Consider the following 18,240-nt stretch of genomic DNA (forward strand, 5'->3'; position numbering starts at 1 on the left):
CTCATCCCTGCTGTTCCAGTTTGCTGCTCCCGAGGGTCCTGCTGGGACACCAGGATCGGCTGCCCAGCGGTTTGTGAAGCCTTTGTTCCATCTTTCCCCGGGATCCCAGGGCCCCATTGCCGCGTGCTCCCCGAGCTCGCTCCGGAGCGCCCCCTGCAGCCGCGGGGGAACCATCGCACCTGCCCTGCTCACCGGGAGCCGCCAGCGATCCCTGCCGGCTGCGAGCGGAACTGCACCCGAGGGGAAAGGGCCCGACAGCCGAGAAGGCCGGGACTGGGTTTGGGATTGTTTGCTGTTACTGCCAGAGTTGTTGGTGTTTGTTTGACTTGTTATACACATATAGATATATAATAGTAAAGAACTGTTATTCCTATTTCCCACATCTTTGCCTAAAAGCCCCTTGATTTCAAAATTATAATAACTCGGAAGGGGGTTGCATCTGCCATTCCAAGGGAGGCTTCTGCCTTCCTTAGCAGACACCTGTCTTTCAAACCAAGACAGCCCATCACTGCTTGGATGAACTGAGCACCTTAGCATTTGACCACTAGACAGTAATTCTGAAGTGTGGCAGTCTTTGAGGTCTGGACTAGTTTTTCATTGGCAATGGGCCAAGTCATGTTATTAACAATTAAATGGATGCATACCGGATTTTCTGCATAAGGATCTTGGCATCTTTTGGGTCTTAGCCCAAGCACTTCACAGCTCTGAGATCTGCTAGAGCAGCTAAGAAACAAGGTAAATTCTTAGAACACTCTAAATGGTCTGAACTGGATGACCAAATTCTAACTTGGCTGTCTTTGTCATTTATCTTTCAGGTCCTCAGGCTCCATCAGCCACCATCTGATCGCATTGCAGCAACATAGGTGTTGCCATGAGAATCAGGAGGTGTCCTGTCTGCTTCACAGCTTGTCTTTTGGTCCTGCTGGGTGCACACCAGAGAGAGCTCCATATAGAGGCAGAGCACACATTTCAAGAGAGCTGACAAACCAGTTCCTGCACATACATGCATCTGTGTAAGAGTACTCCAAGACCAGAGGCCTCTGTGGCACTGCATGGATATAAGAACTGTTGCATGTGTGAGGTTAGACTCTGCTTTTTGAAATATGATGCTTAGACGAGGATTTATTCTATTTCTTCCCCGACTTGTAGGCCTGCTGGTGGTGGCCTGTTGCTCAGTGTCTATTATTTATATGTTGGCTTGCACACCCAAGGGTGACAACCAGCAGCTTGCCTTGCCCAGGGTGCACAGTCCGACTGCGAAGGAGGGATATGAAGCCATTCTGCAAGAGCGAGAAGAGCAACACCGCAATTACATCATCAGCTTGAAGAAACAAATTGCCCAGTTGAAGGCTGAGCTCCAGGGCAGGACCGAGCAGCTTAAGAACATGCAGAACCAGTACTCAGACTCCTTGGACATTCAGCTTGACCACAGTAAGCCAGAGAAGTCCCAGGCCAACCTGTTGGCTTTCCTCCGTTCCCAAGTAGACAAAGCAGAGGTGCACAGCGGTGTTAAGCTGTCCACAGAGTACGCGGCAGTGCCCTTTGAGAGCTTCACCCTCCAGAAGGTGTACCAGCTGGAGACAGGGCTGACACGGCACCCAGAGGAGAAACCTGTAAGGAAGGACAAACGAGATGAGTTGATAGAGGTGATCGAGTTAGCAGTCGGGAGCTTGAACAAGCCAGATGGGGTCAGTAAAGCAAAACCCCATGTATACACAGCCTCCGACTTCGTTGAAGGTTCGTATGCAGAGAGCAGGCTAGAAGGTCCACACGGTGCTGGGACGGAGTTCTGGTGTGAATGAGTTGCTGAGGGAAATGGGAGCTGTGTCAGAGCACAGATGTCTGGGATGGTGTTAGTGCTGTGACCTAGCGATGCTGTCTTGGGCACAATTGCAAAATGGCAGTTTTCCTGGGGAACAGGACTTAGTGAAAACAAAGCCTGCCAGTCTCCTGTAGTGGCACCAATGTGCGCTCACAGCTCTAGTCATGCGCTTGCCTCAGAACTGACTAAGCAAGGAGTGACTGACCAGGCTGCAATCCCAGATCTATTTCCAGTGTTAACATTGCAGTTCAAATCCATGCTGCCATTCTCCTCCTTCCTGTTTGCTGTTCAGTTTATCTTTTCAAAGTATGTTTCCACAGGTTATTATAGGTGCTGAACAAGCATGTATGACTGTTTGGCACCAGCTCTTCCATGCGAGAGGGTGAGGATTTAGGAGATTTTCCCTGCCACACTTTACTTAATATCCATTAAGCTGTGAGCCTGCCTTTATGCACAATCAAGGGTTTTTGACTGGATACCAGTGCTGTGCTTGGGGAACAAGTGCAGAAGGGTGTTGGGAAGAGATGCACACTAGTGCAGGTTCTGTGCAGGTTCTTCATGCACATTATAATGGTCTTGCTGGCTTTCGCATACCATGGTGAAATACTCCAGAGGGAGGACGCCCTTCATGTGACTTGGAGTCAAGAAACTGGAGCCCTGTGTGCAGCTCAGTCTGAGCTCAAGAAATCTTCCTTGTGTCCTACCCCTGTGGGGCAGGTCCTTGCTTCTGTAGGTGCAAGGAAACAAATTCTCATTCTCATTCATCAGCACAGACTGATTTGTTTGCAAATTCAGGGATCCATGTATTGGGGCTAGAAACAAAGAGACTTCACAGAAAATTTTCCTGCCAAATTCCTTTGGAGGCTTCTGTCACTTCTTGTCATTCTCTTTTTCCCCATCTTTCATTCTCCCAAGAATGGCAAAGACTGTCAGTGAAAGAACAAATCCATTGCTCTGTGTAACCCGTATGTGTAGGGAGAACTGAGTTTTCTGTTCCAAGTTCTGCATTTCAAGTATAGTTTGGACTCTGAACTTCTTTTGGAAACAGTGCTCTGCAGGTGCCACTGCCTACACAACAAGTTAGTAATAAGCTGGATTCTATGTCAGCTTCTGGCAACTTAGTATCAGCAACACAGCAACCATGAGTGCATTTACCCAGCCACAAAGCCAGCTGTTTTCATTTTCTAGAACTGCCATGGGCAGCTGGAGATTTCTGGGAGACGTGGCCCAGATCTGCACTGAAAGTAATACCACTTAACCCTCTAAGTGTTTTCCAGCTGCTTTAGCAATAACAGCACACAAAAACTGTGTGCCTCTCTTATGCTAAATGTGAGGCTACCACCCTCATCTTAAGGTTGATCAGATGGAGAGATGTGCTGAAATGAAAATCAGGTAATCAGGGTCAGAGACAGGATTTAAAGTCTGAGCTGCTGCTGTCAATATGTGGGATTTGTGTCCTTGTTTTTCCTCTATTCAGCAGTGCCTTTGACACCAGCTTTACTCAAGTGTGTTGCTGATCCTGAGCCTTGCTAGAACATACAGTTGCGCACAATAATCTTGTTTTCTTTGACCTCCTGTGTGGATTTTTCTTTTCTTGTGGATCACATCTGGCACCTGCTATCACTTTTTCAGTACTAGTTCACTGCTAGCATACGCCAATAGGCAGGGTGATGGTGTGTGGCAATAAACTCAGTTGGGGTCTGTTTCTCTTCCTTTTTTTGATTTTGTGCATTTATTCTTGTCTTCGCAGAGGGAAAATGTTTCTTTAAACACTTCTTGCATTTAAGGAGAAATATTTTGTTTCCGTGGCTGGGATATCTTGAAATTAGTGTTGCATCTCTGCAGTTTCTAGACAGAAGAAGTTGTGCGTGGGAATTAGACTATGACCCTAGTACCCTACATCTGAGTTAAGCTCCTTCTCAGCAGATTTGCTGTTACATGAAATGTGGATAGGATTCTCAGTTCTCCTTCCAGAGTAATAGCTGACACGTAGTGGAACTTTCCATTTCCACCCCCCCCCCCCCCCCGCCTTTAATCAAAACCAAGAGAGCCACACCTTCTCCCTGGAGCTCGAGATGTATCCATCTGGCTGCTGCTCTGCTTAGCTTCTCTCTTGAGAGAGGCACTTGGGCTGTTCAGCTGCTGTAATGCTCCCCTCTCCCCCTTACTCCTCCCACTTACGTAACAAGTTCACTAGCTTTCTGCCAAGGGGAGTCAGTAAGAAACAGCATAGAAAAAAATCAGGAATTTCTGTGTATTATAAGCAGGCAAAGGACTGCTCTGTTTCCAGTAGAAAGCCAGTTGCTCAGAAAGCAGGATAACAGGTCTGGTCCTTAATTTACGTAAATAGCAGCCAAATAGATCTGGGAGTCATTCATTTTCTCAGAGATAGAGATAATAATTTGGAGACTCTGACAAGCCTGAGTAGTGTGTTCCATAAGTGAATGGAATCACTGCCTGGACATATCCTTTCCTAATATGAACAGTTCCAGAAAACCCCTGGATTGCTTAAAAAATGCCCTGCCATAACACTTTCAAATATGTTGGATCATAAGTTTTCCTACTTGAAGTATGTGGCTGTCTAGTGACTGGAATTTTAATCAAGGTCTCAGAGGCAAATGAAAAAGGAGGAGCTTTGCATTCTCAAATGGGAAGCTACTGGTGGTGGGCTATCTGATGGAGTTTTGCTGTGGAAGCTTATTGGGAAAGAGGAACGATGCTTTTCATCAAAGGATAAGATGCTGTATTTTACTGCATGATAAGTGGGAAGACCATTGTAATACTGAGTTAAAATGGGGACAGTGAATCCTGATAAATCCTCATAGTGGCTCCTACATCATCTAACAGAAGGGAACTAATGAGCATGAGTCCAGGGAGTGTTTCTAGTGACAGTGGAAGACTTGAAGCCTGTAGTCTGTGGAACTGAGGCTAAAATTGTCATCCACTCAACAGCATTTTGTTAAGAATGCATGGCTGTTTGCTAGTTACACATTTTATGTCGATCCATATAGGTGACATTTGTTTGCCTGCCCTGCTGAATAGACATCAGGTATTTTCCATCTCCGTGGAGAGTCCTGGGAATTGCTGCTCTGAAGACTGGAGACTTACTGCTCTTTACTCAATTCTTGAGCCCATACCATTTTTGCTTCTCACTTGTTCTTTACCTTTATTTTAGGGCCATTCTGTCTGCTGACACAGAGCTCCTGTTTACTTTTTTACATTGAGTTTCCAAAGGCTTTGACTTTTCTCCCTGCCTCTGAAAGGAATGGTGCATATTCTGAACTATATCTGCTGTAACGGAAGCAATAGATGATCAATTAACCTTCTTTTATCTATATTGAATCTCTAGCCTTTCCAAGGCTTTCATTTCAGGAGCAATCTTTTATGGAAAAGGTTTTTTTGTTTACTCTTTTGAGACTACTCATAGTTTTATCTTGGAATTGAGGCTGTTTGACACATCTTCCTGAATCACGTAGAAAGTCCTGGTGGCACAAATAAAGTAGAGCCTTTGGAAATGGAAAAAATTTGTAAAAGGCAGGATGTTCTGCTGGGTGAGTCGCCAGAGTGACTCAGGACATTCAGACTCATTTCCAAGGCTCACTGTCTGCCCTTGGGCAAGTCACTTTGTTCTCTGCTTCTAAAAAGAAGATACTTAAAAAAGGAAAGAAGATGTTTAAAAATGGAAAACAAATAGTTTAAATATGCATGAAGAATAGCCATATTTAATTAGAGGCATTAAAGTTGCATACAGTTCTCTTCAGTATAAAACGCTAGGATTATGAATTCTTGGATTACCATGTTGCACAAGGAAACCTTGCCTTCACCTAAGCTACTTGTTTTCAGACATAGTAGCAGTACTGAACAAGAATAAAACTACAGACTCAGAAGCAGCCTCTGTGTATATAGCCCTAGGAGGGACCCCAGTCAGGTCACAACTTGCATTCTTCTTTTAAGGTACTTCTTATTTGGCAAGGTTTCCTTTATTGTGTAGTACATCTCTCCAGGGAAGTAGTATTTGTGGGGTCATTGTTTCTTGGCTGGGGTAGGTAGAAGAGAATGTAAAAGCAAAGACTGAGATGTTGTGTGGTAGATACTATTAAATTTGTTAATTTAATTTAGATCTTTGTTATTATGAAAAATGACAGTACACTATGTCAAACATGTGAAACAGTCCTATCAATTTCTCTCTAAAGAAAATGCAGATCAGATTTAATTTAGAGTTTTGTTTAGCTGAATGTCAAAAGGTTGCCTTAACCTTTCAAACACAAACTTCCTTGGTAAAACCTGTGTTCAAAAACTGCCTGAGCAAATGAGTGCACCCAACAATGCACTTGGATCATTAGCAGGCTTTCTGTAAGAATAAATGGGTGAGCAGAATTCAAAGCCCCAGATTTGTATTCTCTGGCCACCAGGAAGATGAAACCAAGGGAGTATTAGGTCACTATTCAGATGATCTCCAGTTCAGTAACAGATGTAGTTCATGGTCTGCAGCTTGGGCAGACTCTGTGAAAAAAGCTAGGAGGAGTCAAAGGCACAACTTTGAAAGATTAGCACTAAAAGAATGATTGAGCTGCTATCTCCCTAGATTCATTTGCTATGCTAGAAGAAGGATTGGAGCATTTGTTGAATCAGCTTATATTAAAAATAAAACAAGAAATGAGTAACAGCTCAGTAAATCTGCATATATTATTAACCAACTGAAGCGTTCATTAAGAATAAAACACGTAGAGAATGATAGTGAAGATAAGACAGTCCACAGAACTCGATCCAGATAAAATCACACCTCATTAGTCTTTTGATTATACCAATGTAAAAACTGCAATACAAGATGGAGAGATTATGTCACTTTGCTCTTTGAAGCAAACTTTGACCCAGACCTTCATGAGAAATAGAGAGCTGACAGTCTATGGGTCAGATGCCCAGCAATGTTACACATCAGGGAACAACCAAGATTTTTTTAAAAAAAAAAGAAGCCTTATTTTGGTCTTGTTTTTCATAACCAGAAGAAGATATGCTTCCTAGCCAGATGGAAGAAAAAAAAAAAAAAGAAAAGAAAAGAGAAAAGAAAAACAAGTCAAGAGGAGGAGTTTTTTTCCAGACATTTGTGCTTGTCTCTTTAACTTCTGCAAGAGATGGAAGGCATTGCAATTATACTCTTGTACTGATTAAGTTGTTAAGATGTTTTCTGTGGCTTAATGAGTACTTAGAATTAGCATTAATTTTTCTTTCTTAAATCTAATGGATCTGCCAGTGAAAAAGCTTTATTTCAGTATACACTGTAGGAACTGAAGTATCATTTAGAGTGGGTAAAATCTACAGCCTTTTTGCAAACTTGATTTAAGATATTATAGTATTTCCGTGGGGCACTATCAAGGCTTTTATAGTTCATGCTGGCCCTCAGCATGAACCAGACCAATTTCACCCATCAAGTATGTTAAAAGTTCCTTCCATATAGGAAATAAATACATGCTTGTATGAATTAAGTATCCTGGTCTAGCCTCTGACAACCTGTAGTGTCATCCTTGCAGACCCTTACTTGACCAGGAGTGGGCATTCACAAAGAGAAATAGCAGTCTCTTGAGAGTTGAGTAACAGGAGAGTTTTGTCCTGACTGGCAGTGGGTGAAGTCGATGGCTTCTGGGGCCTGGTTGCATAGTTTTATTAGGGGACTTTCCAGAGAACCTCCTAGTGCTCATCAGGAAATTGCTTTTCTGGGAGATGGCCTAATCCCTCCTGTTGCAGAGAGGCAGACTGCCTTTGCAGTCCTTCTGCGTCCCATTACCATGCTTGTCTGCAGTGTGCAATTGGAGCTGTCTGAAAAATAAGGACAGTATGTCTGCTGGGTTATACTGAGTGTGTGCAGTTGGTAACCTTCAGGGGTTTGTAACTCAGCCAAGCCTTGGAATGTGCCTGCAAGAATACCAAACAGCTCCTGTAATCCAGGGCTGTGTCCCTGCCAGAGTGATGGCCTCCTCCAAACGATGGTGGACTGTGTATTGGTTTAAAAGTAAATATCTCATTGCCTCATTGCTGCATTTTCAGTTTAGGTGTAGCACATGAAGACTTTATCCTTTTTTTCCCCCAGGAGCCCATCTTTAATCCAAAAATCTCTTCATTTTGTTTGCATGCAGGGATCTACCGCACAGAAAAAAATAAAGGCACATTGTATGAGCTGACTTTCAAAGGAGATGCAAAACATCAGTTCAAGAAGATTGTTTTATTCCGGCCATTTGGTCCTGTTATGAAAGTGAAAAATGAAAATGTCAATATGGCTGACACACTTATTAATGTCATTGTGCCGTTGGCCAAGAGAGCCAGCAAATTTCGGCAATTCATGCAGAATTTCAGGTGGGTTTCCTTCAATGCTGCCTTTACTTTTTCTTACTTGGAAAGTAAGATGCACTTTTAGGAGTTATTAAGACCTCACTCACTGCTACTTTTACCTAATGGTTCGTTGTGCCACTAAGTGATTTTTGAGATTACACACTGAAAGGCATTTGGTTGCTTAATGCATTAGCAGTAAAGGCAATTATATTGCAGTCATCAGGGTTTCTGATTTGTATGTACCTGACTTAAGAGTCTCAATCTGTTTGTTTGGCACATACAAGTTGTGGCAATGTGAGAATTTCATGCAGTGGTTGCAAAGGAGCATTTCTGAGGAAAAGGGGAATCAGTGCTCCCAGATACTTTGCCAGGCTCCATTAGATAAAGTATTAACGCAACAAAAGGCAAGAAGGAAATGTATTTGAACTTTCAGCATAGTTATTCTTAAACTTTTATTTTTCAGCACAGAGATGATGTTCAGAGGGAGAAATTAATTGAGATGTAACTTTAAATAGCTGCCCAGAAAAGACCGTGTTATCAACAGATACTGACTCTAACAAGGGGATCTGTTTTGTCTAATTACAGCCATCTAAAAATAGGCTCCTTGTCTAAATTAGTCTTCTGATTAGTATTCTGATTATCTTGTTTTAGACTGGGAGAAATCGCCCTCTGGTCATGCTGATCTCTCTGCTGATTATAGATGAACTCTTACTGACTAAACTTCGTGCAAGTGAGGCATGGTTCTAGCGTTTGTTCAAATTGGTCTTACCCTTGGGCTACGTGTTTGATTTTTGGTTGATACTTAGGTTTTAGTAAATGCCAAAGATCTGAACTGTGGAATATCTGTTACAAAACCTCAAGATTATGAGGTAGGGTATTATAAAAATCCCTCTTCTCATATTCTCCTAAGTGCTGAAGTTATTGCCTGCCTGATCATTCTTCCTGGGGCAGGATGGCCTCTTTTAAGAGTGTCCTATTAATATAAGAAATGCTGTTTAGAGAGCTTGTACCTAATCTGCCTGAAAGATAGACTTCTGTCCCTTCTAAGAGAGACAGTGAGCTGCTTTGTCAGGACAAGGATGTCTGTCAGTAAATCATGTCCCCAGGAATGCCTCTGAGGTTCACCCTCCTCTGCCTTCCCCAGCTGCTGTAGGCTATTGAAGGAAGCTAACTTCTGGGACAAGTCACAAATCTATCTCTGTTCTCCAGGGAAGTGGGCATTCAGCAGGACGGGAGAATTCACCTCACTGTAGTTTACTTTGGAAAGGAACAAATGAATGAAGTCAAATCGATACTTGAAAATACCTCTAAGTAAGTAACTGAACATCTGGTATGTGCTGTTCATACACAGTGATCCTATGTGAAGTGGAGACTTGGTAGCTCAAAACTCATAGGTGTGCCAGAAGGTTCCAAAGTGCATTGCAGAAAATAGCTCTCTTTTTGTATCAACTAAAAATGGTGTTACCCATAGAGTCCCATATCTGTGGTTTTGTGACCTTTGTTTTTTGAACTGCAGAGCAGATTTTAACTAAATTTACCTCAGTGCAACTGCTTTTTTCCTTTTTTCCTTCCCCCCCCCCGCCCCCCCCCCCCCCGTGGTAACTCTTTAGTTCTTTGAAAGTGGCTTTAGCTGTTAGGACTGAAGGCTGACTTCCAAAGGCAGGTGGAGACTATTTCAGTAGAGCACAAATACTTTTAGCCAGTTCTGTTGAGTTTGATTATATAGCTGTGTTTGTCGAGATCATGTGGCACTGCAGCCTTTTGCTTGTCTTCTCCGTGTCTTCTCCTTGTATAGATACAGTAATGTGACCACAGGTAATTGAAATTGCATACTGAAGATACTTTTGTTAATCTAAGCCTTGTTGGGATTTTTGTGAGACCTGCCCAAAGAAAGTCTGTGACAGGAATGGTAATGTGTGAGTACTCAGGTCAAGCTCTGAACATAGATAGACATAGTGGAAATCTCTTTAAGAGTCAAACAGGACATCTCTTCCCTCCAGCTCCTCTCAGAACTGTGATATTACAGATTTCTAGGTTAATTCTTTCATATGGGGTTCTCACCCCTGATTTATATTAAGAGCTGGACAGAGGAAGTTGCTGAATATTTTCCTTCTAGGTCAGCCAACTTCAAGAACTTTACCTTCATCCAGCTGAATGAAGAATTTTCCAGGGGCAAAGGATTAGATGTTGGTGCTCGATTTTGGAAAGGAAACAATGTTGTTCTCTTTTTTTGCGATGTGGACATATACTTCACAGCCGAATTCTTGAACTCCTGTAGATTGAACACACAGCCAGGTACTGCTTCTCATGAAGTACATTATCTTTCAGCGGGTTCTACCTGTTATGTAAAATCCCTCACGACAGTATGCTTGCCTTTGAATTGGTAATGGAGCTACTGCAAATCAGTTGTAACAGTTCCTGCTCCCACTGTGATATAATCTCTTGCCTTCAGCACCTATGCTTTCTGGAACAGGATCTTTTTATTAATTATATCCTTGCATTAACATTCTTGTGGAAAGAACATAGGCTCAATGCAAAATTTGTGTGACTTTGTCTGGATTTGCTCAAGCCTGGATTGCATCTTGTAAGAGACCAAGTGTGTTTTATACAATAAAGAAAGTAACCCATTGTCATTTCCAGGGAAGAAGGTATTTTATCCTGTTCTCTTCAGCCAGTATAATCCCAGTATAATTTATGGTGACCATGATTCCATCCCGTCTTTAGAACAGCAGCTGGTAAGTACATGCTTCTCTGAATGCCTGTTTTTATTTAACAAAGCATTTTTTAAAGGTACTTGTGCTCTTGGATAGCATTTCCCTATTCCTTGTGCACAGTGACCACCACACAGACAAAATTAACTACAACACTCACCTTACTGTGAGTTCTGCAGGTATGTTTCACTGGGAAGTGTCTTGGTGCCATTTATTTTAAACCTTTTTGAAGTTTTTACATGGAAACTAAAAATTTAAAACATGTTGGCTTCTCTGCTAGAAGGAATTTCCTAGCTAGTGAACAATTCCTCCATGGTGTGCTATCTTGGAGTGACAGTCCTTGACATGCTCTGATTTCTTCCTTGCACTGAATACTATTTCCATTTGAAAAACTGACATTTAGAAAAAGCAGACCTGTCCTCAGATCAGTCCGTGAAAAAAGAATGCCAGGGGCCATCACAGTTATTCCACCACTTACTTGAACACCTTACAGTGGCCTTTCCCATCCCACAGCTCATGATTAAACTGCCTGTGAGCAGACATTGTGTTTCTGAAGTGTCTCAGAGTCAAATCACATGCTTGGAGCTGTCACTTCAATCTGGCACTGATACAACACAGCACAACTGCATTGATTTCCATCTCACCTGCTTATTTTTGGTGTGAAAACAAAGCATTATTTTTAACAACATTGCCATAAGGCATATGATTAAGACATGTATGAGTTTCCTTGATGAGGAGGGAGCTGTTGTGAGGAAGAAAGAGCACACAGACGAGAGATTCACATGAATGTTAGTGACTGAGCCATTGCTTGGTACTGCTACAAACACTGTTCTCCATTCCCTTGTGCTCTGGTGTTGCACTGTTGTTGAACTTAAAGGCCTGACAGAAGGGAGTCTTGCTTCTCTCCAGAGTCAGTGGGTCACAGTCCTCTGCCCACTAGTGCTGCTAAGTGGCTGAATTTTCAAATTGAAACGTAAAGCTAAACGAAGCTATGCAGCTTCATTCAGTTCCTCTGGGCCAGGTCCTAACCTGCCACATCTGCCTCTTTTACTGCCAGGCACTGCACTTACTAGGGCTCATCCTGTCCCAGGCTGGACACTGTCCCCAGAGCCTTCCATCTTCTATTATTGTTCTGGGTAGGTAGGAATTAGGGGTGGTCTGAGCCCAGGGACAGTCACCGCTGAAAAAGATCCCTTGGGGTCTGAGTCCAGTCTTCTATCATCACTACCCCCACCTTGTACAGTTCCTCTATAAAAATGAAGAATGAGAGTTTGAAAAGTCCATCCAAAATATTCTGAAGTATTTTTTTGTCTCCTGCTCTCTGTTATGAGACATAGCCAGAAAGCCTTTTACTGAAGAGTCTGGAAAATCCCTTCTACTGTTTTTTTCTCAGAACAAACTTGTTCTGATCATACCATGGGATTCACATAGGCTTTTCTCTCTCTGCTCAGAGCCTGTCAGGGATCCTCAAGGTTGTAGGCATTGTGCTTAGGGAATGAAATAGAGTTTAGCTCTCAAGCTAGCATAAATTCCACAAAGTACATTGTCAGGATTGTGAAAGTATTTATAGCTAATATTTGAATCACAAAATGTGATGCTTATGTCAGAAAAGCTTCTTGATTTAAAGAAGTACAGCCAATCACATTTTTATGTATATTTTTATATTTTTAGCCCACATTAGTTGCCAGGCATAAGGCCAGATCTCTGCCAATAAAACAAGACAGTGTTAGCTCTCTGTCCTGGAACTTGGGCTGCTGAGGAGGAAAAAAGAAGGCTTCAGAAATCTTTGATAGAATTTGATTTGTGCAGCAGCCACTTGCACTAATGGAAAATAATAATGCTAATACACGAGTAGCTTGCTGTAAAAGGGCATCATGATGGAGACTTCTTGTTACAGTGCAGACCTGACAGATACAATCTTGTTCCCTTTTAATTGGCTTCTGCAGTGACTTGGATTTTTCAAGGAAAGGAGAAATGAGAAAATGACATCTATAACAATGTGAGCAGTAAAATAAAAAACATTTGAAGAGACAAGAGTTATGAACAAAAAGGGGAGGCATGAGCAAGAAATCAGGAGAGACAATTTCAGAAGAGCATTTCTTCATAAAGGAAATACTGGGATTTGTAAATCCAGAAATGGAAATTCTCTTTCCTCATCTTCTGAAATTCTGTCACAAGGGAAGTCAAGATTTTCCAAAGCAGCTGCTAAGGGATAGGTTTCTAACCAGGCATTCAGGAGTGTGAAGTACTGCTGACTTGCTCAGAGGATTTAAATGCCTGTCCCAGCCTCTTGAAGCTCTTGGATGTCTCACCGGGTTGGGTTAGGTCACTCATATGCATTATGACCTTATAGATCTGTACTTGGATATCTGCTTTTCAAAATTATAGCCATGGTTTCTCAGTGCTTTGATTTTCTACTTGTAATACATAATGTTTTCATTGTCTGTCTCAGGAAGGCAGAGCATTCATTTTTACAAAGGCTTTTATGGGACATATATCTATCACCTCACATATCTGGAGTTCAATTTTAGCTGGATGTAGCAGTTCTGTAATGGAAAATTATTCTTGTTACTCAAAATTAACGTAATCAAAAGCTGTTGGTTGTGTGATCAGATTAGAACCTTCCAGAGCTCTTGTGGTCCACAATGCAGATTCCACCATCTGCTCTGACAGCAGAGTCTGGCTTCCCTGGTTTACCAATATGTTTCTTACATCGGGTTTGAATTCCACAGAAACGAACAATTTTGGAGGATGCTTTGCCTGCAAAGAAGCAAACTCCAGAGGTGTGATATTGTTCTACTTGGTCTACAACAGCAGGAGTGGAGCAAAACCTGATTGTTCTGGATCAGGGGCTTTTCTATGATAGCTAAGAACACAGCTGTTTGCAGGGGGAGGGGGGAAAGATGTATGCAATGTATCTACAAAAACGGGTTCAGGACCGGCCATGAATTCACATGGGGAAGAATAAAAGGGCAGTTGCTCCTCTTTCTGACCACATTCAGATCAGAATGCTCATTCTGAAAGCATTTCTGCTTCCATGTAAACATTCCTTTCCCTCCATGCAGATTATTAAAAAAGAAACTGGATTTTGGAGAGACTTTGGTTTTGGGATGACTTGCCAGTACAGATCTGATTTTATCAACATAGGTAAGAAAAATACACTCCAATACACCTGCCTTTTTGCTAAAACATAGACAATTATGATCAGCCTCCCTTTCCTTTGCTAATATGTTTATGTCACTAATTTGCACAGTGCTGTGGTTAGATGTTCAGGCTCTTCCTAGATGCCATAGAGGTTACCAGAATCTAAGTACTGCTTACAAACAAAATTACAAATATACAACTTTTGTTTGGTAGTGAAAGATTTTAAGATGGGCAGTTTGATGTTCACAGAAGGCATGTGTGTTTTAAAGAGCTGACTGGAGCCAGAAAACAGCTGCAGTGCAATTAATAGCATCTAGTTTGCTAATATATATTTCTAGTTTTATTTCGAATTTTGTTTGTGTCAGGTGGCTTTGACCTGGACATTAAAGGCTGGGGTGGTGAAGATGTGCATCTGTACCGCAAGTACCTTCACAGCAACCTCATGGTGATCCGAACGCCTGTCAGGGGTCTCTTCCATCTGTGGCATGAAAAGCAGTGTCTGGACGAGCTGACTCCAGAGCAGTACAAAATGTGCATGCAGTCCAAGGCCATGAATGAGGCTTCTCATGGCCAGCTTGGGATGCTTATTTTCAAGCAAGAGATTGAAACACACCTGCATAGACAGAAATTGAGCAGTAAGAAGACATGAATCCAGAAAGGGAGGTAAAAAGCCTCTGAATTGGACTGTAGGGTGTTTTGGAAAAGAGTTTTTAACCAGAAAATTTGGAATGAGACTGAAAGAGGATGGAGATTCCAGCAGAATGGCAGCAATAGAAGAGGGAAAGTGTTTGTCCTCCCTACTTTTGTTTTTATTCTAATGGGACTTTTAAGTATTCCATTATCCTGACTGTTCAGCACTTGCTTCTGGGTAAGACACGAACACTTGATGAGATTCAAGGTCATGTCACAGAGACAATGAACATTATGTGGTATTATGTGGCCAGTGTGGTATTCACACTAACAAATGGATGTGCTTTTCCTTTGAAATGTTTGTAAGATGTGTACAGTTATTTAAAGGATTGATCTTTCGGTGGGCCAATAATTAGGAGTTATTTTCTACATCTAACTTGACGTATTTAAAAAGGGCTGGTTTTGAATAAGTACAGACTCCTGCTCTGAGAAGGACATCTGATTGTTAACGATGGTAAAGCTGGAGTGACCCAAAATACTTTTCCTTTAAGGGGCTGGGATGGGGAAACAGCAGCAGTGCAATAACACAGCATTCCCAGTTCATCCAGAGAAAGAGGTATCTCAGAAAATGCTTTCTAAACTTCAGAAAGAGAAAATCTTACTGGTCAAATGTGATGGTTGAAAAATGCTGGAGGATACTGTTTGTTCTCCTCTGTGGACGGTGAACAAAAAGCAATAAGCCACATCTGTATCATGTAAATCAGATGGTGTATTTCTGCTTTAGAATGCTGTATGTATCTCAAGATTTATTTTTAAATGAAATTTGTTTGGCTTGGGAGTTCTTTTGCCATACTTCAGGTTTTCTACTTCTAGCCTTACTAGGAAATAGTACAGCCTTCCAATGGTTAGAAAATGCTCTGCAGATCTGTGATCCTATGGATGGGAACTGGGTTCAGATACGTGATTTTTCTATACAACCCGGACACTGGAAGGCAGAAGCTTTATCATGCTGAAGAAAAGAAAATACATATCAATTTGCAGTACTGATTTAGCAGGAGGCTTTAAAGTCTGAATGCCAGATACCAACAGTGATGAACATTTTCTGACTTCATACCAAAGTATTCCTTCTAAACCAAATACAGAGCCTTGGCCAGGGTATAGAAAGCTTTTTGTAATTAACAAAATAAATTTTTGTGATGGATTACTGGACCCTGTAAATTCTCTTATGATAATTATAGGTACTAATTGTAAAAATTAGTCATATTCTTAATAGGTTTTTTTGCAATTGCCTAAAACTGTTGAAAGTCTGAGTTACTGCTCTTATAAAGAATTTTCTTTTAATGCTGACTGCTATTTATCATTTTAATATATACTAGCCAACAAAAACTGCATGGGCTTGGAAATCCCATTTGCTTACCTAAATGCCGTTGCTTGGAGCAGTCTCTTAGTTTTATAGATTCAGATTAATTCGAGGCAGTCTGAACCAGATTCTAGTTTGGTTTTCGGCTTGTAAAAGCTGGGGGAAGAAAGGCAGCACTGAACAATGAAAGGTAGCACTGAACTCTTTGTTGTGCTGCTGTGCAGTAGGAAGAGCGCTATGAACCTCTTTTGAAAGCACTCCATGCAGGATCTGCAGACAGAGACCATGCTGCTGTAAGTACCTTTTCCTTGGACACATTCATATGTATTTGTCTTTTGTTGGTGCAGAGGATCTGCATTGCACTTGCCTTGCAAAGCACCAAGCATCCAAAACATTGCAAAAGTACAAAAAGAATAGAAACTTTGTATACTTTAAAACCTCAACCCCAAAATACATCACTTACCATAGAAACTTCAGCAATCACTCAAGTAGGTCCTCCAAAGAACTTTTTTGTTCCCAGAACACATAATAAATTATTTATAAAGGGCTTTGTATTGATGAAGTAACTTTACAAATATTACGCAATAGGAGGAGACAGGTATGGCTTGTTGAGTGCATATGAAAGTTTGGTAACTCAGCTGCTCCAAGGCAAAAGTTGTTCCTACAGTCGCACTTAAACATGAATTTGAAACTGGGTGTCGTATACTATGAAAGTTTCGTAATCATTGCCTACCTCAATCCTCACCTTAACTATTTCCATGATGGTTTTATTCAGTCTTCCCTGAGCTGCACTTGTAGAACAGGACTAGACCAGATGATCTCCAGAGGTCCCTTCATACCTCTGTTAGTCTCCAGTTCTAAGCACTGGGCAATTGTAAATTCAACACTTCATCACTCTACAAGCACGTCATCCAGATCCTGTCAGAGTTTCACAACTTATGTTTTTAAATAACACCTTTGTGATTTTTGTGTATGTCCTTTTCCACAGAGATGCTGTTCTTCTTGCCAGGAATAATAATGTCTATGCAGTTTCCGTTCCTTGACTGCAAAAGCCAGTTTGGCAAGAGCTGAGGTGGTATCAGTGACGGAGTCATCCAACCCATAGTCATTGGCCACATCGGTGATGTGCAGGGCAATCTAATCACAGCAGAGATTTGGCAGGGCTCTCTTAGAGGTGGGGACTGTACTGACAGAAGAGGTGAAGAACAGCATGAGAAAGGGAAGCTGCTGTTATTTATGTTTCTGTAAGCCAAGTGGAGTTCTAACAGGTCTTTCAGCCCAGTTAGAAAAAGATGAAATCTAAAGAGAGCAGCCAACAGAACAATAGATTTTGTTATGAAGGTCTCTACCTTCCTTGTCCCCAAACCAGCCTGTGATCTTTCTCAGAATGACAACTGATTGGATCTTGGTCGAGGAGGAACTAGAGATGACCCTGTGCAGGTGGGGAGGCCATCCAGGGACTCCTTGGCTTTACTTTTTGATGACTGCAGCATGCTCTGGCTAAAGGCATCGAGCAAAACAAATTGCCATGTTCCTCCAGGATTCATGATCTCTCCAGCAAGCAATTTTCAAATTGATTACTCTTGTAATCCTTGCATGTGAAGCAGGAAAGATTCTACAGAGAAACTCCCAAAGACATGTCATCACCCTTGATTCTCAACCGCTGCAAGACATCCTTGCTCCACAGACTTTCAGGGTAACGGCATTTTGGAGCAATAGAAGAGCCATCTTGAGGGCATCTGTTCTAGCAAGGTAGTTGCCTTTGCAGCCAGTGCGGTAATCTAAATGTGTAGGTACATAACTTCATATTTCTTGCCTCACAGCAGAAAAGTGGGTCTTTGAAAAACTGAGGCAGGACTCAAACATGTGGGATAGATGTGAACATGGATAGTGGTTTTCCCTGGGCTGTACTGAGACAATAATTGCAAATAAGTAGTTTAATATAAAGGCAGTGAATCCACTGGTCCACTTGTCAGCAAGTCAAACCCTGAGGAGTTTTACTAAAGATCTTAGAGCTAAAATTGTTTATGTCCTGCTATGTCCACGCCAGATCAGACTGCATCTTATTTTGCAAGTTAACATCCTGCCTCTCAAAATGCCTTTTTAGAGGATACTTTTTCCTCTGTCTTTACCAGCCCGTAGGTCTGCAAAACACTTCACAATTTGTCTTCAGAAGGATATCAGCTATGGCACATTCTTCACATGAAAACAGATGCTTTTCTGAAGGACTTTTCATTTTGACCATATTT

At 41.8% G+C, this 18,240-nt stretch overlaps 1 protein-coding gene across 4 annotated transcripts in view; it reads left to right on the forward strand.

The window, feature by feature from the left end:
* CSGALNACT1 (chondroitin sulfate N-acetylgalactosaminyltransferase 1) overlaps positions 1-15,835 on the forward strand; it is a 43,376-nt gene extending 27,541 nt beyond the window's left edge. For 3 of the 4 annotated variants that reach the window (XM_069013375.1, XM_069013374.1, XM_069013376.1), the window contains 7 exons: positions 816-1,737; positions 7,954-8,170; positions 9,356-9,457; positions 10,263-10,441; positions 10,787-10,881; positions 13,923-14,004; positions 14,367-15,835. In XM_069013375.1, coding sequence (XP_068869476.1) covers positions 1,104-1,737; positions 7,954-8,170; positions 9,356-9,457; positions 10,263-10,441; positions 10,787-10,881; positions 13,923-14,004; positions 14,367-14,650 — 1,593 coding nt within the window. In that variant the 5' untranslated portion in view covers positions 816-1,103 and the 3' untranslated portion in view covers positions 14,651-15,835. The remainder of the gene's footprint in view (positions 1-815; positions 1,738-7,953; positions 8,171-9,355; positions 9,458-10,262; positions 10,442-10,786; positions 10,882-13,922; positions 14,005-14,366) is intronic. The other variant, XM_069013377.1, reaches the window with a different exon arrangement.
* The last annotated feature ends 2,405 nt before the right edge of the window (positions 15,836-18,240 follow it).

The sequence above is a fragment of the Aphelocoma coerulescens genome, chromosome 4 (genome assembly GCF_041296385.1).
Source record: "Aphelocoma coerulescens isolate FSJ_1873_10779 chromosome 4, UR_Acoe_1.0, whole genome shotgun sequence".
Lineage (NCBI taxonomy): Eukaryota > Metazoa > Chordata > Aves > Passeriformes > Corvidae > Aphelocoma > Aphelocoma coerulescens.